Source organism: Erythrolamprus reginae, chromosome 9 (assembly GCF_031021105.1).
Source record: "Erythrolamprus reginae isolate rEryReg1 chromosome 9, rEryReg1.hap1, whole genome shotgun sequence".
Lineage (NCBI taxonomy): Eukaryota > Metazoa > Chordata > Lepidosauria > Squamata > Dipsadidae > Erythrolamprus > Erythrolamprus reginae.
The window spans coordinates 57,926,616-57,950,233 of NC_091958.1; the positions used below are offsets into that span (position 1 = coordinate 57,926,616).

The 23,618-nt window shown below is 66.1% G+C and overlaps 2 protein-coding genes across 6 annotated transcripts; one reads left to right on the forward strand and one right to left on the reverse strand.

Moving 5' to 3' along the window:
- The first annotated feature begins 151 nt into the window (after positions 1–151).
- Positions 152–23,282, forward strand: LOC139172409 (mitochondrial import inner membrane translocase subunit TIM16-like). 5 transcript variants are annotated; one of them, XM_070761528.1, is made up of 31 exons: positions 178–320; positions 1,022–1,115; positions 1,467–1,541; positions 1,943–2,013; positions 2,165–2,348; positions 3,156–3,232; positions 3,697–3,747; positions 4,378–4,464; positions 4,569–4,651; positions 14,737–14,791; positions 14,869–14,926; positions 15,010–15,155; positions 15,226–15,321; positions 15,519–15,650; positions 15,872–15,995; positions 16,092–16,267; positions 16,417–16,525; positions 16,666–16,752; positions 17,985–18,127; positions 18,307–18,411; positions 18,529–18,614; positions 18,707–18,848; positions 19,531–19,620; positions 20,055–20,171; positions 20,712–20,847; positions 20,949–21,040; positions 21,124–21,210; positions 22,341–22,425; positions 22,516–22,652; positions 22,737–22,802; positions 23,130–23,282. In XM_070761528.1, the coding sequence occupies exons 1-31, from the start codon at positions 192–194 to the stop codon at positions 23,214–23,216; spliced, it is 3,207 nt and encodes a 1,068-aa protein (XP_070617629.1). In that variant the 5' UTR covers positions 178–191; the 3' UTR covers positions 23,217–23,282. The 5 variants fall into 5 exon arrangements, with proteins under 5 accessions (XP_070617625.1, XP_070617626.1, XP_070617629.1 ...); XM_070761524.1 differs by lacking the exons at positions 22,341–22,425; positions 22,516–22,652; positions 22,737–22,802; positions 23,130–23,282 and adding an exon at positions 21,315–21,648 and having other exon boundaries at positions 152–320; XM_070761526.1 differs by lacking the exons at positions 22,341–22,425; positions 22,516–22,652; positions 22,737–22,802; positions 23,130–23,282 and adding an exon at positions 21,315–21,648 and having other exon boundaries at positions 234–320; positions 3,702–3,747.
- Positions 7,673–13,401, reverse strand: VASN (vasorin). The gene is made up of 2 exons (XM_070761531.1): positions 13,276–13,401; positions 7,673–9,976 (listed from the first exon to the last, which is right to left on the reverse strand). Exon 2 carries the CDS (start codon positions 9,964–9,966, stop codon positions 8,014–8,016), a length of 1,953 nt encoding a protein of 650 aa, XP_070617632.1. The 5' UTR covers positions 9,967–9,976; positions 13,276–13,401; the 3' UTR covers positions 7,673–8,013.
- Positions 23,283–23,618: the final 336 nt, after the last annotated feature.

Consider the following 23,618-nt stretch of genomic DNA (forward strand, 5'->3'; position numbering starts at 1 on the left):
GAACAAAGGCGGGAGGGCCGGGCGGGGACGGAGGCGCTCAGCGCGGTCCCGCAAGAGACGCCCGGCGGCCGCGGGGCCTGAGGAGAGGCGGCGCCCTCGGGCTCTCCCGGGAGGTCCCCGCGCCGTTCCCCGGCCCACGGGGGCGGCTTCCTGCGCGTCGGCTGGGCCGGGCGGCCCCTCCCCTCGGGGGAATGCTGGGCCGCTTGGGCGGGGCCTGCGTGGAATCGGCCCCAAGGCTGGACGGCGGCGGAGGCGACAGCATGAGCCGCTTCAGGGCGTCCAAGTTCCGGCACGCCGAGGCCAAAGTGGCCCGCAAGCAGGTGGGCGGGCGGGCAGGTCGTCTCCCCGGTGGACCGCCGCACCCACCTGCCGGGGCGGCCGCTGGGCTGGGGCTCCGTCGGGAGGAAGGAAGCGGCTCGGCCTCGGCCAGCCTTCCCGCCCAAGAGGGACGCCGGTGCTTCCAGAGGCGCCGCCCGGCTGAGCCTCGCTCGCGTGGGCGCCTCCCGAAGACGGTCAGGCCTGGCCCGGGGCAGCATCCGGGAAGCCTCGCCCCGCTGCTTCGGTCCGGCGGGGGACGAGCAAGGCGGCTCCCCCCCCCTCGCGCCTCCGTCGCTGCTAAGGGGCCGCATCCCCGGGGCCGCCGGCAGGTGTCTTCCCGCCTTCGGAGCGGCCGCCGTTTGGAGGCGGAGTGTCTGCCGGCCGCGCTGGCTGGGTCGGGGGGCCTGGCCCTCAGCTGGGCGGCGGGCGAAGCTTCGGAAGAGGCCGGGGAGCGGAGCCGCCTTCGCCCCTCCAGCTTCCGCCTGCAGAGGCCGCGCCCGGAGCGCCACTTTCGCAAGCGCTCCGTTTTAGCGGCTTCTGTTTCCCCGCGGAGGGCCGGGGTGGGGGGGGGCGGCTGCCCTGGACAGGAAACCCCGGAGAGGTTGTGCCGGCCTCCCCGTATGCCCTGGCGGGGACTGGGGGGGGTGTCCTGGGTTCCCCTTTCTGGACCTTCTGGTCAGGTCTCCCCCCTTCTGTGCCGCAGGACTGGGTCGGGGGTCTGCAGAGCAGCTGCCCTTCGGGGAGCCCCCACATCAAGGCCAACACTCTCTGGGTCGCCTTCAGCACCGAGGCGGCAGGTAGGAGGAGCCCCACCCACTTCGGCCTGGCCAGGGGTCTGCAAGCGTCCCCCCCTCCGGGTGTTTGCCCAGGCAGGGGGTCCCTGCGGAGGGGTGGGCTCCCCTCCACCCGGCCCCAGTCGGGCTGCTTCGGAGGAAATTCCTTTCTCTTCTGCTCCCCCCATCTTGACAAGTCAAATAACTGCTGTGGATTGGCACAGGGGCCCAATAGGAGTGGCTCCCCTTGGATGGGCCAGCGCCGGCCAGAAGCCCAGAGCAGCAGCTCCTGGGGGAAGGCAACACAGGGAGAAGCCGGGAAGCGGGGGGTCTGCTCAGGGCTCCGGCCTCCCGCAGTTTCTCTGCTTTTGACAGGCGTGCTGGGTGCTGTGCCCCTGGGGAGCCCCACAGGGACCAGGAGGGGGATCTCCCACTTGCGCTGCCATTCAGGTGAGCGGGAGAAGCCTTTGGGGGGGGACGGGGCGGCCCCCATGCAGAGAAGGAGAAGAACAACGCTGCACCCCGGAAGGGAGAAGCCGGCTGTGGGCTCTGGGTTCCGCTGTTGCCATCCCTCCCTGGCACAGCTGCTGAAAAGGGGGGTGGCCTGTGACTCTGACACCCCCCAGCCTTGGCTGCTTTTGACGCACCTGTCAGATGGGATGGCGGCCCCTCGTCTGCGCCTCAGCAGAAGCCCAAGGCCCCCTCGGCCCAGGACCTTTGGCTGCAGAGGGAGGGCCACCCTCCAGTCCCAGTCCGGGCTCCAATGCTGGGGGGCAGTTCCTCCTCTGTGGCTGCAGGGGGCGCCCTCAGCCTTAGCTGCCCTTCCCTCTCCTCTGCTCTCCTCCGCCCAGATGTGGTGACAGACCTCGACTTCTCTCCCTTCGACAAGCAGCTGCTGGCCACCGGATCAGCCGATGGAGTTGTAAGTGCAGCCCCCGCTGCCGCCTCGCTTGCCCCCCAGGGCCCCTCTCCCGGCCAGGGAGGTTCCTGGGCAGTTGGGGCGGATGCAGAGGGAAAGCGGCCCTGGGGCCTCCCCTCCGCCCTGCCCACCGCCAGCGGTCTCTGTCCTGCAGGTGAAGGTGTGGCGCCTGCTTGAGCCTGGCCAGGACCTCTCGTCTTCCCCCCACGTGGTGCTGGGGCCGGAGGGTGGCCCGGTGCAGGCGCTGGTCTTTCACCCCACAGCGGATGGGGTCCTGGCCAGTGCAGCCGGGAAGGCCGTGAAGATTTGGGATGTGGAGCAGCAGCAGATCCTGACGGGTACGACCCTCGCTGCCCTCCAGGGACCCTGGGTGGGAGCAGCCGTGACTCAAGCTGGCCCTTCTGCCCAGTTCTCTTCCCTCTGCCCATCCCCAGCCCCTCCGCACGCCTGGCCCGGCTCCCCCCCCCCAGCTATGGTCCTCCCAGGGGGCCTGGCCAATTTCTGTGGAAGCCGAGCTGAGGGGCTGCATTTTCAGACCCCCTCCCTGGGGGAAAGAGTCCAGGAGGGGCCTCCAGTCGGGAAGGGGGGGGGCTGTGGCAATCGCAAGAACAGGAGAAGCCGGGCAGGTGCGAGAGCCCCTTGCCAAGCAACCTCGTGGGCGCCTTCTGATGTCAGAGGACGGAAGGAGACGGGGGGGCTGTGTTCCTCCTGGGAGCAGCAGTAGGCGGGGGGGGGCACCTTTGGAACTGCTGAAGCTGCTGCCTTGCAGGGGAGGGAGCTGGTGCACCCTGGGTGGGTTCAAGGGCCCCTGCAAGAGCCCCCGGCCCAGGGACAGGAGCCATGCCCGGCCTGATGTGGACGTGAGGGGGAAGGAAAAGCTCCGAGTCAGAGGGAAACACCCCCCCCAGAAGGAGCCGCTCGGTCGCCCCCACACCAAGCGGGTGGGAGGCTTCCCCTCCGGCATCTCCTGCAAGCCCTGCCCCTTGTCAGTCAACCAGGACGGAGAATTGTGGCTGGGAGAGATCTGGGCTGGGAGGGAGGGGGGACGGAGGGGGGGTAGGCCCCTCCCTGGAAAGCAGCACCAGCCCCCCCCACTGCCCCTGCCGGTCAAGCCACAGTCCTCGTGATCTAATCCTTCCCTTCAGAGCTGGATCCACTCGTGACCTGGGTGCAAAGTTTGGCCTGGAAGCCGGACGGGTCACTCCTGGGCGCTTCTTGCCAGGTGAGTGCTGTGCGGAAACAGAAGCCGGAACAAGGACCTGGCTTTTGAGTGCAGGTGGGCACCAGGGGGCGCCCTACTCCATGCCGTGGGGTTGGCACCCTGGCCATGAGCAGCCGCTTGCCCTTGGCTGCCCTCTAGAGGTGCCTCAGAGCGGTCCCTGTACTGCATTCTCTTGCCTGGGGCATGATGGGAGAGGCCCGGGGGGGGGGGGGCTGCAAAGAGAAGGTCCCCTGCCCATCCCTGCAGCACCTGCCCCAGCACCGGCCAGGCTGCTGGGACAATCGGGGCACTTTCCCCACCTCTCATGGACAGCTGCCCGACAGCCCCCCCACCACGTCCTACTGGCAGCAGCCTTGAGGACTAGCTCCCCACCCCGCCGTCTCTGGCCTGGCTTGGGAGGGGGAGTGTTGGGATGGGGCTGAGCTGGTGACCCCTGGGCCTCCTGACCCCCCTTTGCTCCCCAGGACAGAAGGCTGCACATCTTTGACCCTCGGGCCAAGTCGGTGGCCTGCCAGGTACAGTAGCTGGGGGCTGGGGGGCTGCCAAGGGGGGAGGGCAGGTGCCCACACCTCCAGTTCCATCCCACACACACACACACCAACGGGTCCTTCTTGGGGGGAGGAGGCGGCAGGGAGGGGTGAACGGGGGGGGGCAGCTCCCAGATGGCAAGGGGCTACCCGGGGTCCAGAGCCGGAAATAGCACCAGGCAGACTAGGCCCCCCCGAGGTCAGCGGAGAGGGGGATTGGAGCTCTGCTCTGCTTGGGGGTCACTGCAGCAGGGGGAGAGCCAAGGGGAGCTGCCGTGGGGCTGCCCCCCAGTTGCCCCTAAAGTCCCCACAGCCTCTCAGGGGTGCAGCTGACAACTGGGGGGGAGGCACCCCCACTTCCTTCCACACCAATTCTGCCCAGGGCCCAGCAACCTGCAAGAACTGCACTGCAAAGGCAGCTCAAGTGCGGGAGGGGGGGCTTTGTGGGCCCTGCCCCACACCAGAACCCTCCCCCCCCGCCTGCAGACTGGACGGAGGCCGTGATGACCCCTGGAGGGATGAGGGGTGCCCCATTCCAAAGTCTCCTTCTGCCTCCCCCCCCCCACTAGGAGGCATCTGGGAGGTAGCCCCCCCCAACTCTTGGTCTTCTCCCCACAGACCCTCCTGGCCCATGCGGGGGGCAGGGAGACCCATCTGCTGTGGGTGAATGCGGACGGCTGCTTCCTCTCCGTGGGCTCCAACCAGGTGCGCTTCCATCTGCCTCTCCTGCAGGGGGGCCGGGGGGCTCGAGGGGGGCTCTGGGACACCTCCCCCCAAGGCAGCCCCACACAGCCTGGCCTGCCTTCCAGGTGATGGAGCGGGAAGTGAGCCTCTGGGACAGCCGCCAGCTGGGCAGCCCCCTGACCTCCCTCACCCTGGACGCCTCTCCCAGGTAAGGGGGCCACAGCTGCCGGTAGGAGGGGCTGAAGTGGCGGGGGGGGGATCCTCCCCACCTGCCGGGATTGGCCCTTGCAGGCACAGCTGCACCAACGGGGGTGGTGGGGTGGGACTTGCTCAAAGTAGCCCCTAGACCTGGGCCCACTTATCCCAAGGGAGGGGCAATGGGTGGGGAGCCACCTTGTGGGTATTGTGACTGCTGGGACCCCCCCCCCAGGCCACGTGCAGGACTCTGCCCAGACCTCCGGGGTCCCCAAGTAGCTCTCTTGGGGGGGGGACATCCTTGCAGCAACTCGGGCGGGGGAGGCACCGCTTCCTGGTGGGGGCCGGTTTCCTTGGATACTGCAAGAGGGCGGCTGCCAGCACGGCGGGAGGGGTCGAGTGGCGCCTACGCGCTGGCTGCCTGTGGTCACTCTGCCAAGGAATGCGTGGAGGTGCTGGGGGCCGCTTATCTGTGCCCCCCCTTCTTTCCCGCCCCTCCCCTCCCCTTGGAAACTGAGAGGTGGCTGGGCCAGGCTTCTCCCCACCTCCCCACATGCCCCCCCCAAGTGGGGAGTTGAGCTGGTCCTGCTTCCACGGCTGAGCCCAGAGGGGAGCTGCCCCTCTGCCCACCCAGCTCCTCTCTGCCCTCCGGCCCTTAGTGCCAGCAGCCCGCTGTCCGGTTCCCAGGGCAACTCTGGGAACGGGGAAGCTTCCGCGAATGGCACATTAGCTCTGCAGGGGGCAGCAGGGAAGCAGGCCCCGTTGCTCAGGAGATCTGGGAAGAAGGCGGTGCAGGGAATGCGGGGGCTTAGCGTGGCCCCCTCCGAGGAAGGGCTGCTGGGCAGGTCAGAGCAGCCTCGTCGTCCCCCTCCCCCGCCTGCCTTGCCCGCTGCATTCGGCAGAAGCCATGAAAGCTGCCTGGCGGAGTTGCTCCCACCCGCTTTCCCTCCGTCCTCTTCCCGCCTGGCCTGGCCCGAGAGGCTGTGCTGGGGCTGAGCCTCGTCTGACCGGGAGGAGGAAGCGCGTCTGGGCAGGCTCTGTGTCCCGGCCATCCTGGAGGGTCTCAGCCGCTTCCCTCGGGGTCTCTGAGTGGCTGGTCTGGTCCCCCCCCCCCCGGCTTCCAGGGGGAGCCTTCTTGGGGGGGGCTTTCCAGAGGAAGCCTCTGCGACCAAGCCCCATAGGGATGAGGAGCTGTAACCCCGGCCCTCCCAGTCCTTGGGGGGCTGCAGAGTCGGCCCTTTCCTCCCCCCCCGGGTGAGCTGTGAGCCCCCTGCCTTCCAAGCCCGGAGAAGCTGGCCAGGAGCCCCCCTCCTCCTCCCCCCGGGTGGGCCGGGCTTGGCTTGGCCAGAGGGCTGCTGCCTGCCTCACACACACAGCCCCCCCCCCCTCTTTCTCCTCTCGGCTGCGGTCGGAAAATCCACGTGGCTCACAAGGAAAATATTTGCTCAGCAGCCGTTTTTGCAGGAATCTGCGCAGTTAATTTGAACCGGCTGCTGGAGCTGACAAAGGGCCCATTCAGTGGGTCAGCCCGTTCCTGTGGGTGCCGCCCTCTTTCCCTCCGGCCTCCCTCTGGGGACCGTCCAGCTGATTCCCGGCCCTGAGGGGCAGTCCGGCTTTGGTGCCTGGCCCCCTTCCTGGAACGGGCTGCCCTCTGCTGCCCGACTGCTGGCTGGGGGGGCTGGGGGGCTGGTCCTGCCAATGAAGGGGGGGCTGCACTCTGAGCCAGCTGGAGCTCCCAAGGGGGCTGCTTCCCTGCGGCTTTGGGGATCCTCCCCAGGGCTGCGTTGGCTCGGCCTGCAGGTGCCACGCGGAGGGAGTGGGCGTCTTCCCCTTTGGCTGCCTGGGCTGTGAGGTGGCCCCTTGCCCAGGTCTGCCTGGGGCAGCTGAGGGGCCGCCCTGGAGGTGGTGAGTGCAGATGGGCCCCGGCCTCTTTAGGACCCCCGCCCGGAGCCCCCCCTCAGAGCAGCAGGGCCTTCTCCTCCCGCTTGCTTGCTTTGGGCTCCCATGGCCCCCCTCCTCTCGAGGCCTCTCTGGCCCAACCAGCCAGCGGCTCCCTGGAGAGAATCCGCCCGAGGTGCAGGGAGAGTGGCCGGGCTGTGCAGGAGGGGTGGGGCTTGGGGGACAAGGGGAAGGGGATTTCCTTTTGGCTCCCCAGCACAGGAGCCCTTGGGGAACGAGCCCCAATTTACCGACTGCACCCAACTGTCTGCATCCCCTGGAGCTCCAGCCCAGCAGCCGTGGTTGGCACTCTGCGTCCGGTCATCGGGCTGACATCCGGCGTGCCGAGTGCAAGTGCCACCTCCGGCCGTCTTGAGGAGAGAGCCGTGTTGCAGCTGCAGGTCCGGGCTCAGCCTGAATGCCAGGCGCATCCCCTAATGGGGGGAGAAGCTGGCGGGACCCAAGGCCGGCCAGGCAAAGGCAGCTGTGTAAACACCGCTGAGGCTTGGCTGGAGCAGAGCTGCGGGTGACGCTGCTGGGGGGGGGGGGCTGGTAGGAGGCCAGAGCAGCCCCGTCAGGCTGGAGTTGGGGGGACAGTGAGGGGGGGCTGTTTAAGGGCTGGGGCTCCTCTGGGAGTGGCAGGGCAGCCCTGAGACCTCGCCTTGGCCTGCTCCGGGGGCTGGTGCTAAATTTCTGTTCACTTTTGGTGGTCTGAATGTGGCTCCTTGACTGTTCCTGTGGACGCCGACCGTGGCTCTTCTGTGCCAGACTGGATCAGGCCCAGCCACGTGGCCCCCTCCTGGCTTCCTGCCTTTTGTGGATCCAACCATGTGTTTCGGCCAAGCATGAAGTCCAAGCGGCCTCATTGGCCTGCCTGGCCTGGGCTTCCCGCCGCCTCTTTCCAGCTACTTGGGAAAGGCCTTGTGTGTGGGGGGAGCCCTTTGGCCCCCAGGGCTGCAGCTCCGAAGGCTGGCACTGCCCGCAGAGGCCTGGGGGTGTGCAGGGGGTCTCCCAGCACATCCTCTGCCCTCCCCCTTGCATTGCGCGCTCCTGCTCACACATTTCTCTACAAACGCATTTGTGACTTGCACAAAACTTATTTTGGTACAAAAGCATTTATCATCTGATTTTACAAAACACCAGTCTGTTAAGAAAGTGACTGTCCAGGAGGAAAGGGGCCAGGCAGGGGACACCTCCAGGGTGGGGCCGCTGGGATGCCCGGAGGACGTGGCCTCCTCCTCCTCCTCCTCCTCGGTTTATGGAAGAGGCTCGGCTCCTCCCTGTGCTTTATTTACAGCCGCCCCCTCCCCGCAGGTCTGTAGGGCAAGGGCTGCCCTCGGCCCTTGGGGTCCCCTTGCTGTGGGAGAGGGCCCCTCCCTGGGCACTGTCCAGGCGGAACCCCAGGAAGCACCCACCCACCGCCCTCCTTTGTCCTCCCTAGAAGTGGGAAGGGCCCAGGGCCGGAGACGGGGCAGGGCCGGTGAAGTGGGGCTGCATGAGGGGCACCTCATATTCCAGGCCGAGAGACGCCGCAGTCTTGGGACTCTCCCCACATGCCACCACCCCCTCCAGCTCTAAGGGGCCGGGGGCTGCCAGGGCCTTCCTCTGCCGCCTGCGCTGACGTGCGTAGTAGGAGCTGCCGGCCGCTACCCCTAGCAGGAGCAGCACAGCAGCCACGGAAGGTGCCACCACTAGGGGCAGGTCGGGGCCCTTGCCCTGGGTGACGGGGGCGTGCTGCTGGCGGGTTGGGTGCAGCGTGTGGGCCTCCACGCAGAGCTCCTCCTGCAGGGCCTTGTCGCCCAAGGCCCCAACGCAGATGTGATAGGAGGAGTTGGGCTTCAGGGCCCGCACAGTGTATTCCGGCAAGGTGGCTGGCAGGCTGAGGGTGACGGGCCGCTTGTCTGGGCCTGAGCGGTTCCAGTAGGTCAGGCGGATGCCCTTGAGCTGCGGCTTGGAGCGGATGTAGTTCTGCAGGGCCACTTGGATAGAAGTGCTGCCCACGTGCCTGACGGCTATTTGCGTGGCCTGGGCGGGCTCTGTGGGGGAGGTCGCCTCCCCCCCGCCCAGCTCGCAGTACAGCCCGGTGAAGCCCAGGGGGCAGCGGCACTCCGGCTGGCGGCCGGGGCCCGGCTGGCACAGGCCCCCGTTGAGGCAGGTGTGTGGTGGGCAAAGCTGTGCCTCGGGGCTTGGCCAGTACTCTGGGGTGGGCGGGGCCGTGGCGGTGGGGTGGGTGGGGCCGGGCAGTGGGGGGGAAGGCCTGCTGCTGGGAAGGGGGCTGGGGAGTTTGGGGCTGGTCGCGCTCAGAGGGCCAGTGGTGGTGGCGGCAGCGGTGCTGGTGGTGGTGGTGATGGGGCAGCCAAAGTCTGCGTAGTCCAGCTGCTGGAGCAGGCGGCCTGCGTTCTTGGGGGGGAAGTGGCAGCGAGTCTCTTCTGGCCGGCGGAGGGAGGCTTGGCTCAGCTGGGACCAGCGGACGATCCAGCTCATGGGGCAGACGCAGTTGAAGGGGTTCTCGGCTGCGGTGACCCCGCTGAGCCTGGGGAAGGAGGCAAAGAAGTCCCAGGGGAGCCCGTTGAGGCTGAGGCGGCTGATGTCCAGCTCCTGCAGCTGCCGGAGCTGCTGGAAGTCCTCCGCCTGCAGCTGCGAGATCAGGCCGTTCCCGGCGAGGCTGAGTCGGGTGAGCCCCGGCAGCTCCCTCAGCACCCCGGGCACTCCGGCCAGCCGGTTGTCCGAGACGTCCAGCTCATGCAGGTTGCGCAGGCCACGCAGGAGCTCCTCGTCCAGGCGGCCCAGCCCCAGCCCCGCCATCCTCAGGGACTCCAGGCTCCGGGCGCGGAGGGTGCCCGCCTCGAGGGCCGCGATCTGGTTCCGGCTGATGTCCAGGAGCAGGAGGGCGGGCAAGTTGAGGGGCGGCACCGCCTGCAGGTGGTTGTCCTGCAGCTTCAGCTCCAGGAGGCTCTCCAGCGAGTCAAAGGCGGCTGGGTGGATGCTGCGGAGCTGGTTCCGGTCCAGGTAGAGGCGCTCCAGCAGGCGCAGCCCGTGGAAGCTCTCGTTGGTGACCTCCTGCAGCTGGTTGGAAGAGAGGTCGAGATTGCGGAGGCCTGGCAGCGGCTGGAAGACGTCGCGCGGCAGGCTGGCCAGGAGGTTCTGGGAGAGGTCCAGGAGCCGGAGGCCGGGGAGTCCGGCAAAACTGTCCTGGCTCAGGGCCCGGAGGCCGCCTTCAAACAGGTACAGGTGGGCCGTGTCTGGCGGCAGCCCCGGAGGGACGGCAGGGCTGCTCCTGGCGATGCAGAAGACCGTCCGCGGCTGGTTGCACTGGCAGTCGGCTGGGCAGCCCTGGGCGAGGCTTCTGGCCGGGAGAAGCAGCAGCACCCAGACCAGGGGGAGCCTCATGGCGGCACTTCTGCAGACAGAAAGGCAGAGTGGAAGGGGGGGTCAGTCCCAGAACCCCTCCCGTGGGGCCCCCCAGGCTTTCCTCCTTGCACCAGGCCTTCTGGATGTTGGCCCCACACCAGAGCTCTCTTGGGGGGCAATCCTGGCTTTTACACCCCACCACCTCACGGCTCAGTCGCTGCACCTTCTCAGGGATCAGCCGGAATGGGAGCGGGTTCCCTTTGGTCCGGCCAGCATCCGGCCATCCCCAGGGGTCAAGCTGGGAGGGCCAAGAGGTGGGGGCAGCCCTCTGCAGGAGGGGCAGCTGCTGGGCAGACTTTTGGAGATGAGAGGTTTAACTGGATTTGTATGCCAAAGAAACACTCTCCACCCACCCCCCACTGCCACTTTGGGGCAACTGACCCCTCCAAGGCCCTCCAAGTGTGTGGGGAGCGGTCTGATTGGGATTTTATGGAAAGCCAGGAAAGGAGGCACCGACATTGTCCAAGCACACACCGAGACCTCCCCCCTGGCAAGGATGGGCAGCCTGGCTTGGGGAAGGCGAGGTGGGCCCCCAACCCCTGCCTGCCCCCCCCCCCCAGCGTGCAGTCCCAGGCAGGTCGTCTGTCGCCTCGTTTAATAAGTGAGATGATGAACTTTGGCTGAGGGGCTGCTGGAGAGGCTGCCGCTCCCCAGGTGACCCACTCTGGAATGTGCAGCTGGGGGAGGGGGAGGGCGGTGAGTCCGGCTGCAAAGCGAGGGAGGAGGAGAGGCCCCCCTGCCCTTGGAGAGGCTGAGCCCCCGCCCGGCCCTCTGCCCCGGCCCCTCCAGGCCTTGGAGCCCCACCCCCAGGGACCTCTGGGCTCGACCCCCTCTTGGGAAGCCCCACACCTGATGAGGGCGGCATGGATTCTGGCGCCGTCCACCCACCTCTGGGGCAATTTCCTCGGCTGCCCGCCAGCCCTTGTGGGCCGGGAGAAAGGCTCAGGGCCGCTGCTGGAGGTACTGGGCCTAAGGATGCCCCCTCCGCTCCCCCCCCCCGCCTGCCTGCCTGCCATCTCCGGGGGTGGGCAGCCAAGGAGCAGCCTGTGGCCCCCCATGGCCTATGGGGAGGCCTGGCTCCTTCCACCCCCATAAGGCCCGGGAGCCATCTGGTCCCAAGATGCTGCTCGGAAGGCAGGCAGGCTCCCCACAGGCTCCGGCTAAGAAAAGCACCAGGCGTGGGGCAGCTGGCAAGGCATCAGAGGCTCCTTGACCCACAGCAGCCGTGCCTGGAGCCAGCCCTGAGCGGGGAGGGGAAGCCGCGGGACACGCTGGCCCCAGGTAGGCGGGTTGTGGCTGGAGGGAAGCGGCCAAGCCCTGGAGCCCCCACAGCAGCTGGAGGGCCAGCCCCCCACATCTGCTCCTCCCTCCCCAGATCGGAGGATCCTTCCCCCCCTCCCGGCACAGGGCGGAGGGGCTCTGCGGAGCCTTCAGATGGGGAGGAGGGACAGGGGGAGGGAAAGGAGAACCGGCTGAGAACCGACAAGCTCAGGCTCCCCCCTCCCCCTCCTGCAGGCTGCCTCTGCCTCCCCCCAGCCCAAGCACCCCCCCTCCCTTCAGGGCTATGGGGCCCCCATGAGCCCCCACGTCCCCGCCTGCGCTTGGGCTGGGCCTTGGGGCCTGTCATCAGCCGGGCCCAGGCGCAACCCCTAATTAGGCTGGGGAGGAGCTGCCCCAGTTCCATTCCCTGCCAGCAGCCGGGCAGGTTGGGTGGCAGCCCTGGGGCACAGGGGGAGGGGAGAGCGGCCCCCGCTTGGCTGGGACTCTGGGGCCGGGGGGGGCTCCTTGCAAGTGCCCCCCTTGCAGTGAGGGTGGGAGGGGCTCAGCCCAGCTGGGGTTGAGGAGCCTTGGGCTGGCTGCCCCCCCTCCAGCTGAAGGCTGGAACCAGGTGGAGGGGGTGAGGGGAGATCCCCGATATCTGTGCTCCCCCCTCCCAACACCTGAGATGCCCCCCCTTGCCATAGCATGGCCTGGGTGGTGCCAGCCCCCTCCCCTGGGGGGCAAGTCTGCTACCCACCCCCCTTCCCTTCCCATGGGCCTTTCTGCCCCCTTGGAGGACTTGGCAGCCTCCCCCTCCCCTTCCCAGGCGCTGCATTCCTGCGCCCCCCCCAGCTGCCCCCGAGATCCTTGGGGGGGAAGAGCCAGCAGCTAGGGCTCAGGGGCTGCTGGGGGCCTTCTGCCCACCCCTCCCTTGAGACCCTCCCCTGGGCTCCCAGAGAGAGCTCCGCAGGGTGAGAGGTGCTCTGGTGCCCCCTCCCCAGCCCATCCTGGCCAGAGGCTCCCCTGCCGCCCTGAGGGGTGGGCCGAGCCCCAAGGCACACAGGGGGTCCCAGCTGGACCCCTCTGGGCCAATGTGGCTGCTCAGTCATGAGGAAGCCCAGCCCCGTGTGCACACCCCTCCTGACCCCCCCCCCCACTGCGTGTAGCCCTGGGAGCCCCTTTCTCCAGAAATGCAAAGGGTCTGTTGGCCAAGGAAGGCTCCCCGCTTGACCCCTGGCACCTCAGGCTGGTCTAGCAGGCAGGATCCCGTCTGTTCCCTGGAAGGGGCAGCTGCCCCCCCCCCAGTGTCAGAGGGGCCCGGTTGGGCTGGCCCCACTCCAAGAGCCCCGAGGCCAGCCCCCCCTCCCAGGCCCGGAAGCCTCAGCCTCTACCTGAGCTCCCTAGTGCCCCCCCTCTCCAGGGAAGACTGGTCTCCTGGCAGTTGCTTGAGGAGGGGGCCTGGTGGGGGTCCAGGTGCCTCCCCAGCCCTGAAGAACTGGAGGAAGGGGCCCTCAGGGGTCCACGGCTGGCCGGCCAAGACTCGGGCAGCCTTCCCGGACAGATGCCCAGCCGAGCTACTGAGCAGAGGGAGGGGGAGCAGCCCAACCGCTTCACTTCCATCTCTGCCCTGGGGGGGGGAGGGATTGTGTGGGGAGAGCCAAGATTTCACCCCCACCCCGGGCGTTTGTGCGCTGCTGCTCCGGGGTCTTTGGGGGGGGGGTATTCTGGGATGGAGCCGGGCAGGGGGAGAGTCTCCCGCGCGGGACACGCACTTTGCCGGCTCCCGTCGGCCGGAGAAGCTCTGGAGCCGCCGGGTATCTGCTGTGGCCCCCGCCTGGAAGGGCCTTTTGCACAGGTTCCGAGCCGTCCGGCTGGCCCGGCCGCAGAGCCGTCGCGGGGGCCTCTCCCGAAAGGGCAGCGACTTCCCAACGGCGGCACGCAGCCCGAGCTCAGCCCAGCGCCTCAAGTCAAGAGGACGGGGGCGTCCCTGCGCCTCCCGCGAGACCCCCGTCCCCCGCGGGCACTTACCGGCCGGGCGCCCCGCGACGAGGCAGGGCGGGGGCTGCTAGCGCGCAGCGCGTCGGGGCTGCTGCGGCGGCGGCGGCCGCTCCATCGGGGCTCCGGGAAGCGCTGTCCCCGCCCGCCCGCCTCCTCCGCTCCGGGCTGGCCGCAGCCCCGCTGACTCGGGTTTCAGCGCTCGGCGGGTGCCGATTGGTTGGGGAACCCGGGAGGGAGGACCACCCCCTCGCCGCGCCTGCCCCGCCCCTCCCGCTGCCCTCGGACCGCCCGGCCTCGCATGTCGCCGCCCCCCGACTTCGGCCTGGCAGGAGGGGAGGCGCGGCCATGACCCACCGCGGACGCCCGTCTCCGGCTCGTGCCGGCCTCCCCCGACGGCCCGTCAGGCGGCCGCCCGCAAGGAGGCGGCTTGCCAGACCTGCTGGGCCTGTTTGGGGAGCCGGCGGGGCCGGGCTGGGCGCGCCGCTTGGAGAGCTCCGGCCCCACACCTCCCCCCCCCTCCGCCGGCAGGGGAGTTTTGGCTTCTCTGCCGCCCAACCCGGAAGGACTCGGGCAACACAATCCCATACAAAAAGTTACGGCAATAAAAAGAAGTTGACTATAATCTCTAAAAAATTAACCCTGGTAAAACCCATTTCTATAAAAACCAGCCCTGGACCACCTGCAGTCTCCAACAGTCTCCAAGGGGAGCCCCACGTAGAGCGCATTGCAGCAATCCAGAAAGGATGAGGGCCTGAGTGACTGCGCAGAGCCTCTGGGTCCAAGAAGGGCCGCAGCCGGTGAACCAGGCAAACCTGGGCGAAGGCCCTCCTGGCCACAGCTGAAAGGGGATGGTCAAGACTCAGCCGTGGGTCCAGGAGGACACCCATGTTGTGGACCCTCCTAGGACAGGAAATGCCCACCGCCACTCGGCCTTGTCCCATTGACCCTCACAGCCTCCAGGCACCGGCACTTCACCTCCCCTGCTTCACTGAAGCTGCCAACATTGCCCCCCCCCCCAGAGAAGGGCTACCAAAAGTTTGGCTACCACACTGTGGCCGTGGCTTATGCATTTTCTTCCAACATCTTTCAGGGCAAATTGGGGGCTCTGGGGTGCAGCTCTGTTTTCATTACCCCACTGCGCTTCCCCCCCCCAATGCCCTCCCTACACACACACACACACACACAGAGCCCCTGGGGAAGAGAGTCCCTTGGGCTCACTGCAGCCCCCCGGGGCAGGGCCCCTGACCGAGGCTCCCAAGGTTAGGACCCCCAGTGAGGAGGAAGCAGGAGCTGCCAGGGCCCCCTCGCCCCCCCACACCTGAGAAGAGGGGAAGGTCGCGCTCCCCCTTGCTTCACGGGAGCTGCAGCTCCTGCTCTGGAGGGCTCCGGGGAGGCTCTTCTCCAGGGTCGGGGGGGGGGTCTTCTGGGGGAAGTGGGGCTGCTGGAGAGCGGGGGTCTCCAACAGGGCTCTTTCTCTCCTCCTCCTCGCAGGCCTCTCATCCCGCTCTTTGAGCCTGGCTCGGGCCTCCTCGTCCTGGCTGGGAAGGTGAGTGGGGCCGGCCTCATGGTGGGGCGAGGGGGGGCCCCTGCAACAGCGCTTCTCAGCCAGCGCTTCTCTTCCAGGGGGAGACGGGGCTCTTCTGCTACGAGGTGCAGCCTGCACAGCCGGCCGTGGCCCATGGTGAGTTTCCCCCTCCCCCCTCTTGCTTTGGGGGCCCCCCTGGGAGTCGGGCGCCCCTCCAACCCCGTTGTGGCTCTGCCCAGTCCACCAGTGCTTCCTGGAGACACGGACGCAGGGGGTGGCCCAGCTGCCCAGACCGGCCCTGGACGTGGTGGCCTGCGAGGTGCTGAAGGTCCTGCAGCTGAGTGACTCCGCTGTTGTGCCCATCAGCTACCTGGTGCCCAGGAAGGTCAGCCGGCCCAGCTGCCCGGGGGGGAGGGAGGTGGGGGGGCCTCGCTCACCCCCAGCCTCTCTTGCAGGCCACGCGGGAGTTCCAGAAAGACTTGTTCCCGGACTGTCCCGGAAGCGTCCCGGCGGCCTCTGCTCGGGCCTGGTGGGCTGGGGACAACACGCAGGTGAGGAGGGCGGAGACGCCCCGGGATTGTCCGGGACTGTCCGAGGGCTGGGCTCAGTGGCAGCTTGTCGAGCTGACCGCCATCAAAGCAGCCGGCCGGCCCCACGGAAAACCTCTCCCGCCCCGGCTTGTCCTGCCCCACAGCGGCCCCCTCCTGGGCTTCCCTGGCAGGGGCTGAGCCTTCCTCTCCCGCTGCAGGTGAAGAGGGTCAGCCTGGACCCTGCCCACAGGCCCATCAAGGGCTTCCTCTCGGCCTGCCTGCCTCGCCAGCGCCCGCCCTCTGCCCCCACGGACCAGGCAGGGGACCAGGCCAAGGATCCGGACCACAGCGTGAGTGGCTGCGGCTGACCAGCAGGGGGGGCTGCTGCCTGGACGGGTGGGGAACGCAGTGGGGTAGCCAAAACTGAGCTCCACCCCAGAGCGCCCAGCGAAGAGTGTTGAAGGAAAATGCATCCACCCTGCACCTGACAGCGGGGTGGCCCTTCACTGCTCTGGGCCTGACCCGTCCCTCCGCTGGCTGCCCCGGCTGACCCTGGTGTTGCTTCCGCTAGGTGGGCAGCAGCCTTTCCTCCCCCGGCAGCTCCCTGGCCTCTCCCTCCAGCGGTGGCCCGTCTCTCTCGGCCACCAGCGGCTTTTCCTCCAGCCCAAGCCAGCGGTCCCTGCAGAGCCTCCTGGGTAAGGGCCTGGGGCCAAGGGACAGCGCTGGACCCTCCGAGGGGGGATGCTGCAGGGCGCCAGGAAGGTCCGCTCACCCCCTGCCTTTGTCCCCAGGCCCGGCTTCGGCCTTCCGGCACATTGAGGGGGTTGTCTTGCCTCGCACCACCCACTTCACCAACCTGCGAAGCTTGAGCCTCACCACGCCAGGGGAGTGTGATGGCTTTTGCGCCAACCGGCACCGCGTGGCCATTCCGCTGCTTGCCGCAGGTGGCCAGGTGGCCATTTTGGAGGTGAAAGATCCCACCCCCACCCCCAGGGCCACATTCAGCGGCCATGGATCCCCGGGTGGGGGAGGGGGCTTCCTCTGCCTTGGCAAAGGGCCAGGAGGGACGGGTGGGGGCATCGGACCCATGGCTCCCCCTCCCTCCTGTCTCCGCAGCTCTCTCAGCCAGGCCGGCTCCCTGACACCCCCCTGCCCACCATCCAGAACGGGCCCCCCATCTCGGATCTGTGCTGGGATCCCTTTGATGAGCAACGCCTGGCCATCGGTAGGGACCGGGTGTCTTGGGGGGAGCCCCTCTCCGGGGGGCCCTCTGCATCCTGGCCTTTTGGGTTGGCTGCCACTGGGCCGTAGCCCCCCAAGAGAGAGGGCCTTCACTTCTCCTTCTTTCTCCCCTCTCTGATGCAGCTGGAGAGGACACCAAGATTCGGCTATGGCGGGTTGAGCCAACCGGACTGCAGAGGCAGCTGCTGGAGCCAGAAGTGGTCTTAAGAGGTCAGCCCCCCCGTTCCCCCTTCTCTGGCTGGCCGAGGCAGGACTGGTGTAAAAGTAACAACACAACAACAACAGAGTTGGAAGGGACCTTGGAGGTCTTCTAGTCCAACCCCCGACTAAGGCAGGAAACCCTACACCACTTCAGACAGGGGTTATCCAACATCTGCTTAAAAACTTTCAGTGGTAGAGCATTCACAACTTCTGGAGGCAACTTCTGTTCCACCAATTAATTGTTCTCACTGTCAGGAAATTTCTTCTTAGTTCCAACTTGCTTCTCTCCTGGTTTAATTTCCATCCATTGCTTCTTGTTCTACCCTCAGGTGCTATGGAGAATAGCTTGATTCCTTCTTTGTGGCAACCCCTGAGATATTGGAAGACTGCTATCCTGTCTCCCCTGGTCCTTCTTTTCATTCAACTAGCCATGCCCAGTTCCTGCAACTGTTCTTCATAGGTTTTAGCCTCCAGTCCCCTCATCCTCTTTGTGGCTCTTCTCCGCACTCTTTCTAGAGTCTCAACATCCTTTTTGCATCGTGGCGACCAAAACTGGTTGCAATATTCCAAGTGTGGCCTTACCAAGGTCTTGTAAAGTGGCATTAACCCTTCATGTGATCTTGATTCTCTCCCTCTGTTGATGCAGCCTAGAACTGTGTTGGCTTTTTTGGCAGCTGCTGCGCACGTCTGGCTCCTACTTAACTAGGATTCCAAGGCCCCTCTCACACTATTGTTGAGCAATGCGCCACCTATACTGTACCTGTGCACTTTGTTTTTCTTGCCTAAATGTAGAACCTGACTTTTTTCATCATTGAATTTCAGCGCCCATTGTTCAAGTCTGTCAAGATCCTTCTGTATCTTGAGCCTATCTTCTGGAGTGTTGGCTATTCCTGCCAGCTTGGTGTCATCTGCAAGTTTGATGAGTTCCCCATCTACCCCTTTATCCAAGTCATTGATGAAGGTGTTGAAGAGTCCTGGGCCTAAAACAGAGCCTGGGGTACTCCACTCCACACTCCCCTCCCTGTAGATGCAGGTCCATTGAGGATCACACGTTGAGTGCGGTTGGTCAGCCAGGTTTCAATCCATCTGGGGGCGTTGGTGTCTAACCCACATTTTTCTACTTTATCTCGTAGTAGGTTATGGTCTAGTTTATCAAATGCCTTACTGAAGTCCAAGTGAATTAAATTAGCCTAGGAAGCCCAGCGACGCTCTGAATGTGGCTTGCCTCCCTCTCACGCCAGGTCACACAGAGAAGATCTACTCCATCAAGTTCCACCCGCTGGCCTCCGATGTGTTGGCTTCCTCTTCCTATGACAAGAGTGTCCGGATCTGGGATGCGCGCACTGGAAGGCAGGAGCTGAGGCTGCACGGCCACACTGACCAGGTGGGCAGCACAGCGGCCTCTCCAAGTTCTTGGTTGCAACCAGAAGTATCCTGCAGAATGGCCAGCAACGAGGCTGACCTGGCCCCCACCAGATACAGCATCCCTGGCGATGGTGGGGCATCCTGGAGCCGCGTGCCTCTCTCGGCCGGCCTGGAGTGTTGACCTGTCGTTGCTTTCAGATCTTTAGCCTGGCCTGGAGCCCCAACGGAGGCCAACTGGCAACCGTCAGCAAGGATGGCAAAGCGCGAGTGTACGAGCCTCGTCAGGCTGCCCAGCCCTTGCAGGTGAGAGCCCAGGCAGGCTCCTCCGAAGGGCAGCACCCACCTCCATCTCGGAGGGGCAAAGGGGGCCACCATGGCACAGCCTCTTCCTGAAGCCTCTCCTCCCTTGCTCCCTAACAGGAGGGCCCGGGGCCGAAGGGGGGCAGAGGGGCCCGTGTCACCTGGGTCTGTGGCAGCAAATACCTGCTGGTCTCCGGCTTCGACAGGTGAGCTCTCCCCTCCTCTGCCTCCCAACTGCCTGCAGGAGCCTGCCTCGCCTGCCTCATCCCTCTCCCCCCCCCCCCCGTTCCTCTTCCAGCCGCAGTGAACGCCAGCTCTCCTTGCACCAGGCTGAGGCTCTGGCCGCTGGGCCTCTGGCCACCCTCGGCCTGGACATCTCTCCCTCCACCCTCATCCCCTTCTATGACATGGACACCAGCGTGGCTTTCTTCACGGGCAAGGTGAGCCAAGCGGGGGGGGGGGGAATCCGGCAACTCTGGGGCCATGTCCAGAGCAGCAAAGCAGGCCGTCCGACATCAGCCCTGCAGCATCCCTTGGGGGGCGGGGGCACACCGATGGCTCTTCTTTTGCCTCCAGCCAGGCCGGGCGCCTGGGGTGTGGAGCCCGGTTCCCCACTCAGGGATCCAGCTCCCCTCCAGTGCGTCTCTCCTGGCTGGGCTGGGCCTCCCCGCGGCTCCGGTCTGGCCAGGCGCTCTCCAAAGAAGGCCGGGGCAGGAGCCTTCTACCGCTTCTGGAGGACAGAAGGAAAAGGGGGGACATGATCGAAACATTTAAATATATTAAAGGGTTAAATAAGGTCCAGGAGGGAAGTGTTTTTAATAGGAAAGTGAATACAAGAACAAGGGGACACAATCTGAAGTTAGTTGGGGGAAAGATCAAAAGCAACATGAGAAAATATTATTTTACTGAAAGAGTAGTAGATCCTTGGAACAAACTTCCAGCAGATGTGGTAGATAAATCCACAGTAACTGAATTTAAACATGCCTGGGATAAACATATATCCATCCTAAGATAAAATACAGAAAATAGTATAAGGGCAGACTAGATGGATCATGAGGTCTTTTTCTGCCACCAGACTTCTATGTTTCTATGTTTCTATGCTTCTCTCTCCCGGGAGCTCAGGGCGACACCAGGGTCTTTGTCTACGAGGTGGTCCCGGAGGCCCCCTTCTTCCTGGAGTGCAACAGCTTCATCTCCTGCGACCCCCACAAGGTGAGGCAGCTGCTGGGACAGAGACGCAGAGGAAGAGCCCTGGGAGGCTGAGAAGTTTTTCAGGCTGGAGACTTTGGCAGCCAGGGGTGGGGGTCCTGCTAGGGGCTGGCATGGCATCTGTGGATGGGAAGAGCTGTAGGGCTGCTCTCCCCTCAATGCCTGTTGACCTACCTGGCCACCTGGAGGCCTCTTCCTGTGCCCCCCCACCCATCAGCATTAGGGGGTCTGAGGCTGCCCTCTGGTGGCCATCCAGGGCCAGAGCATCCGAGGAGAAGAGTTTTTGCAAGAGCTCTGGGGTGCTGCTTGGGGGGTTGCGGTTCCTTGCAGGACAACGAGGCAGAACTGAGTCTCTCTCTCTCTCTCTCTCTCTCTCTCTCTCTCTCTCTCTCTCTCTCTCTCTCTCTCTCTCTCTCTCTCTCTCGTGGCGGCTCCAGGGATTTCACTTCCTGGCAAAGACGGCATGTGATGTGCGGGAGGTCGAAGTTGCCCGGGCACTGCGCCTCCGGCAGACGTCCATTGAGCCAGTGGCCTTCCGGGTCCCCAGAGTCAAGGTAGAACTGCAAGCAGGGGGGAAACACAGCAGGTTCTGGAGAACCGGTACCAGAAATTTCAAGTAGTTTGAAGAACTGGCTGACCCCAGAGAGGGGAGGGAATGGGGGTTTTGCAGCCTCCTTCCTCCCCCTGCCCCTCCCACCCACCCAGCCATGGAATCCAAAAATGTGGGTTTCAGCACTGACACCAAGCCTGGTCTTTTGGAGCTCTGTGTGTGTGTGTGTGTGTGTGTGTGTGTGTGTGTGTTGCTGAGAACCCTCAGTCCACACTGCGATTGGCCACCTTCAGTTGAGTGAGTCAGTCGTGTTATTTACATGTCCATTTATTTGCTCCAACCCCCCGAAAAGGCTCGTAGGGGGAAGGGGGCCTTTTCCTTATCTTTAGCCAGACCGGTGGTCTGTGCCAGGGCCCACCCTTGTCTCCAGCAGCTGCCCAGCAGCTTTCTTCAGGGGAGGCCCCCAATTCAATGCCTCCACCCCCAGTCCAGGGCCTTTCCATGCCCAGCCCCTCACCCGCCACGGGCCATTTCCTTCCCATAGAAAGAATTCTTCCAGGACGACCTTTTCCCCGCCACGCGGGTCTGGTGGGAACCGGCCCTGTCGGCCACAGCCTGGTTGAAAGGCGCCAACACGCAGCAGCAAAGCATCAGCCTGCAACCCAAGGACATGAGAGCAGGTCAGCGGGAGGTGGGGGCTGAGCTGGGGGGGAGGGGCTGCAGGAGGTGAGTGGGCCTGAGAGACTCAGGGGCTTCTGCTGCCTTCCCCTCCCCCCCCCAGTCAGCCAAGCGCCCAAGGAAGCCCCCAGTCGGAAATACCTGCCCTCCTCGGTCTACCTGGAAGAGAAGTCTGACCAGCAGAAGAAAGAGGAGGTGAGCCGCTCACCAGGGCGGGAGGGGCGGCCCCTCTGCTTTGGGGTGAAGAGCCCCCCCCAACTAACGCCCATTCTCTGCAGCTGCTCAGTGCCATGGTGGCCAAGCTGGGGAACCGAGATGACCCCCTCCCGCAGGACTCCTTTGAGGGCGTGGATGAGGAGGAGTGGGTAAGAGCAGCGCTGGGAGGGTCACACTCTTGGGAGGGGGGGGCAGCCTGGCCGTGGCCAGAGAGCTGCCCCCCCCAGATGACCCATCTCGGATTGCTCCGTAGGACTAGTTGCAGGCGGTGGGAAGGATGGAAGGAGGCACCGGACTCTGGCTGCTCCCTGCCAGTTGCCATCTCCTGCTGGAATGGGGACTTGGGCCACCTGTTTACCAGCGGAGGAGCCACGACCGGAGCCTGTCCCTGGCAGGAGCCTTCATGTGCCACCTCAGGCTGTGCAAAGACCTTCCTCGGCCGGCTGCCCAGAAGCGCTCAGGATGGACGGACGGACAGAGGACCAGCTGCAAGCCACATTCCAGGCCGCACGGCCTCCCCGGGAGGAAGCGCCTTTCTCCCGCTGATTCCCTCTTGCTGGGCCCTAACACGAACCCCCCTTCCTGCCGCTCTGCTGTCTCCGGTGTCTTTATTCCTTCTCCTCGGGGGCGTCTCCCCGGCCAGAAGGATGCGGGCCCGGGCTGCCTCTTCCCAAGGACCCTCCGCGGCGTCGGCTCCCTCCTGCGGGGGTGGGTGGGGGGCAGAGTTACACGGGGGCTCTTGGGCAGCTTCTCGCCCCCCCCGGGGCAGCCTTCCCGAGGGCCGCGGGCCTGTGTGTGGGGAGGAGGCAGAGGGCCCTTTCGGGGGGGGCACCAGGGCGGGTCCGCGGCTGCAGCTCCTGCCAAAGCGTGCTCAAGGGAAGTCCCGTCCCTTCCGCGGGAGGGCTGGGCGCAACTCGGGGCCCACCTTCCTGGCGGCTGAAGAGCCCGGGCTCTCGCCTGGCAAAACCTCCCCCCGGCACCGGCCGGCCCGAAGCTTTCGACGGTGCCTGCCGCGAACGTAAAGCGCGAAGTGGGTGCGCAGTACCCGAGGCTGCCGCTGGAGTCGCCCTCGCGTGCGCCGCCTCACGGGCCGCTCTGGCCGTACGGCGCTCCCCCACGGCTGCTTCCGGGGCGACGAGCCGGTCCTTCCGGCCGTACTCTCTTGCGGGCCTTGCGAGCGGCGCTGCCTCCCGCGGCGGGCATGGTGAGCGGGCGGAGCGGGCGGAGCGGGCGGAGGGAGAGGGGGCGGTGGGCGTGAGCGCCGGTGTCTCCCCCGCAGGCCAAGTACCTGGTGCAGATCGTGCTGGTGGGCGCCCAGGTGGTGGGCCGGGCCTTCGCCCGCGCGCTGCGGCAGGAGTTCGCAGGTGAGGCGGGCGGGCGGCGGGGCTGTGGTGGGGCCTGGGCGGTCGGGCCTGGTGGTCGGGGCTGAGCGGAGGCGCCTTGTCCCCGAGCAGCCAGCCAGGCGGCGGCCGAGACGCGCGGGCGGACCGGCGCTCAGTCGTGGGCGGCCTCCAGCCTCTCCGGGATCAGCCTGCAGGAAGCCCAGCAGATCCTCAACGTCTCCGCGCTCGACCCGGAGGAGATCCAGAAGGTGGGCGGCCTTCCCGGCCCCGCGGGCTCTCGGGCAGCGGCCGCCCAGGGGTCTCACCCGGCCGTGTCTGCTTTTCTTCGGCAGAATTACGAGCATCTCTTTAAGGTGAACGACAGGTCCGTGGGCGGCTCCTTTTACCTGCAGTCCAAGGTGAGTCCGACCGCCTGGCCGCCCGGGAGGAGGAGGAGGAGGAGGGAGACAGTGCCCGCTGGAGCTTCGCGGCTCTTTGACAACGGCCGGAGCTTCAGATCAAAGGCATCGCTCCGGTCCCCCCGCCCCCTTTTTTCTGGCACAGCACTTTGAAGTCTTCCAGATTCACGTGTGTGTGGGGGGGCTGCCTGTGGGGTTTTCGCTGCCCCCCCCTGCCACCTGCCCAGGCTCCTCTTAATGGGGGGGGGTGCTGCCCTCTGCTGGCTGCCTGCCAAATAGGTGGGTGGGTGGGCTCCCTGCCACCGGTGCCAACCCTCTGCCCTGCAGGTGGTGAGAGCCAAGGAGCGGCTGGACGAAGAGCTGAGGATGCAGCCGCAGCGGGAACAAGACTCTCCCCACCAGCCAGGCACGTAGCACAGCCGCTCTCTCGCACCGGTGCCCCCTCTAAATTATAGCCACCCAATAAATAGCCCTGGTTCAGCTGGCCTCGCGTTGTCTTCCAAGGAAAGAGGGGCCGGGAGGCTCCAGACTCCCACAGCAGTGGAGGTCACAGGAAGGGGGGGGTCCTTCAAGGCCAGGGGGAGGGAACGTGGCTTGCCCTCCTTACTGGGCCGCCAACGGGCAAGACGCGTCTCTTGAAGGGGGAGATGAGGGTTGAGTGTCCCAGGCAGGGAGCCAGTGTCCCCCCAGATAATAAGCCGGGTGCCTGGGCAGCTGCTCCTGGGACTTTGCCTCGGCCAGCTCTGCGGCTGTGCAGGACGCCACAGGGCAGAGAGTGGGCAGCCCGAGTTTTGTGGCGGCGGCATCCTGGCTTGT

Coding starts and splice junctions, on each gene's coding strand:
- LOC139172409 (XM_070761528.1), top strand. CDS start 192: ATGCTGGGCCGCTTGGGCGGGGCCTGCGTGGAATCGGCCCCAAGGCTG. Junction 2,014..2,164: donor CCGGATCAGCCGATGGAGTT/GTAAGTGCAGCC, acceptor TCTGTCCTGCAG/GTGAAGGTGTGGCGCCTGCT. Junction 20,848..20,948: donor ACCCAAGGACATGAGAGCAG/GTCAGCGGGAGG, acceptor TCCCCCCCCCAG/TCAGCCAAGCGCCCAAGGAA.
- VASN (XM_070761531.1), bottom strand. CDS start 9,966: ATGAGGCTCCCCCTGGTCTGGGTGCTGCTGCTTCTCCCGGCCAGAAGC.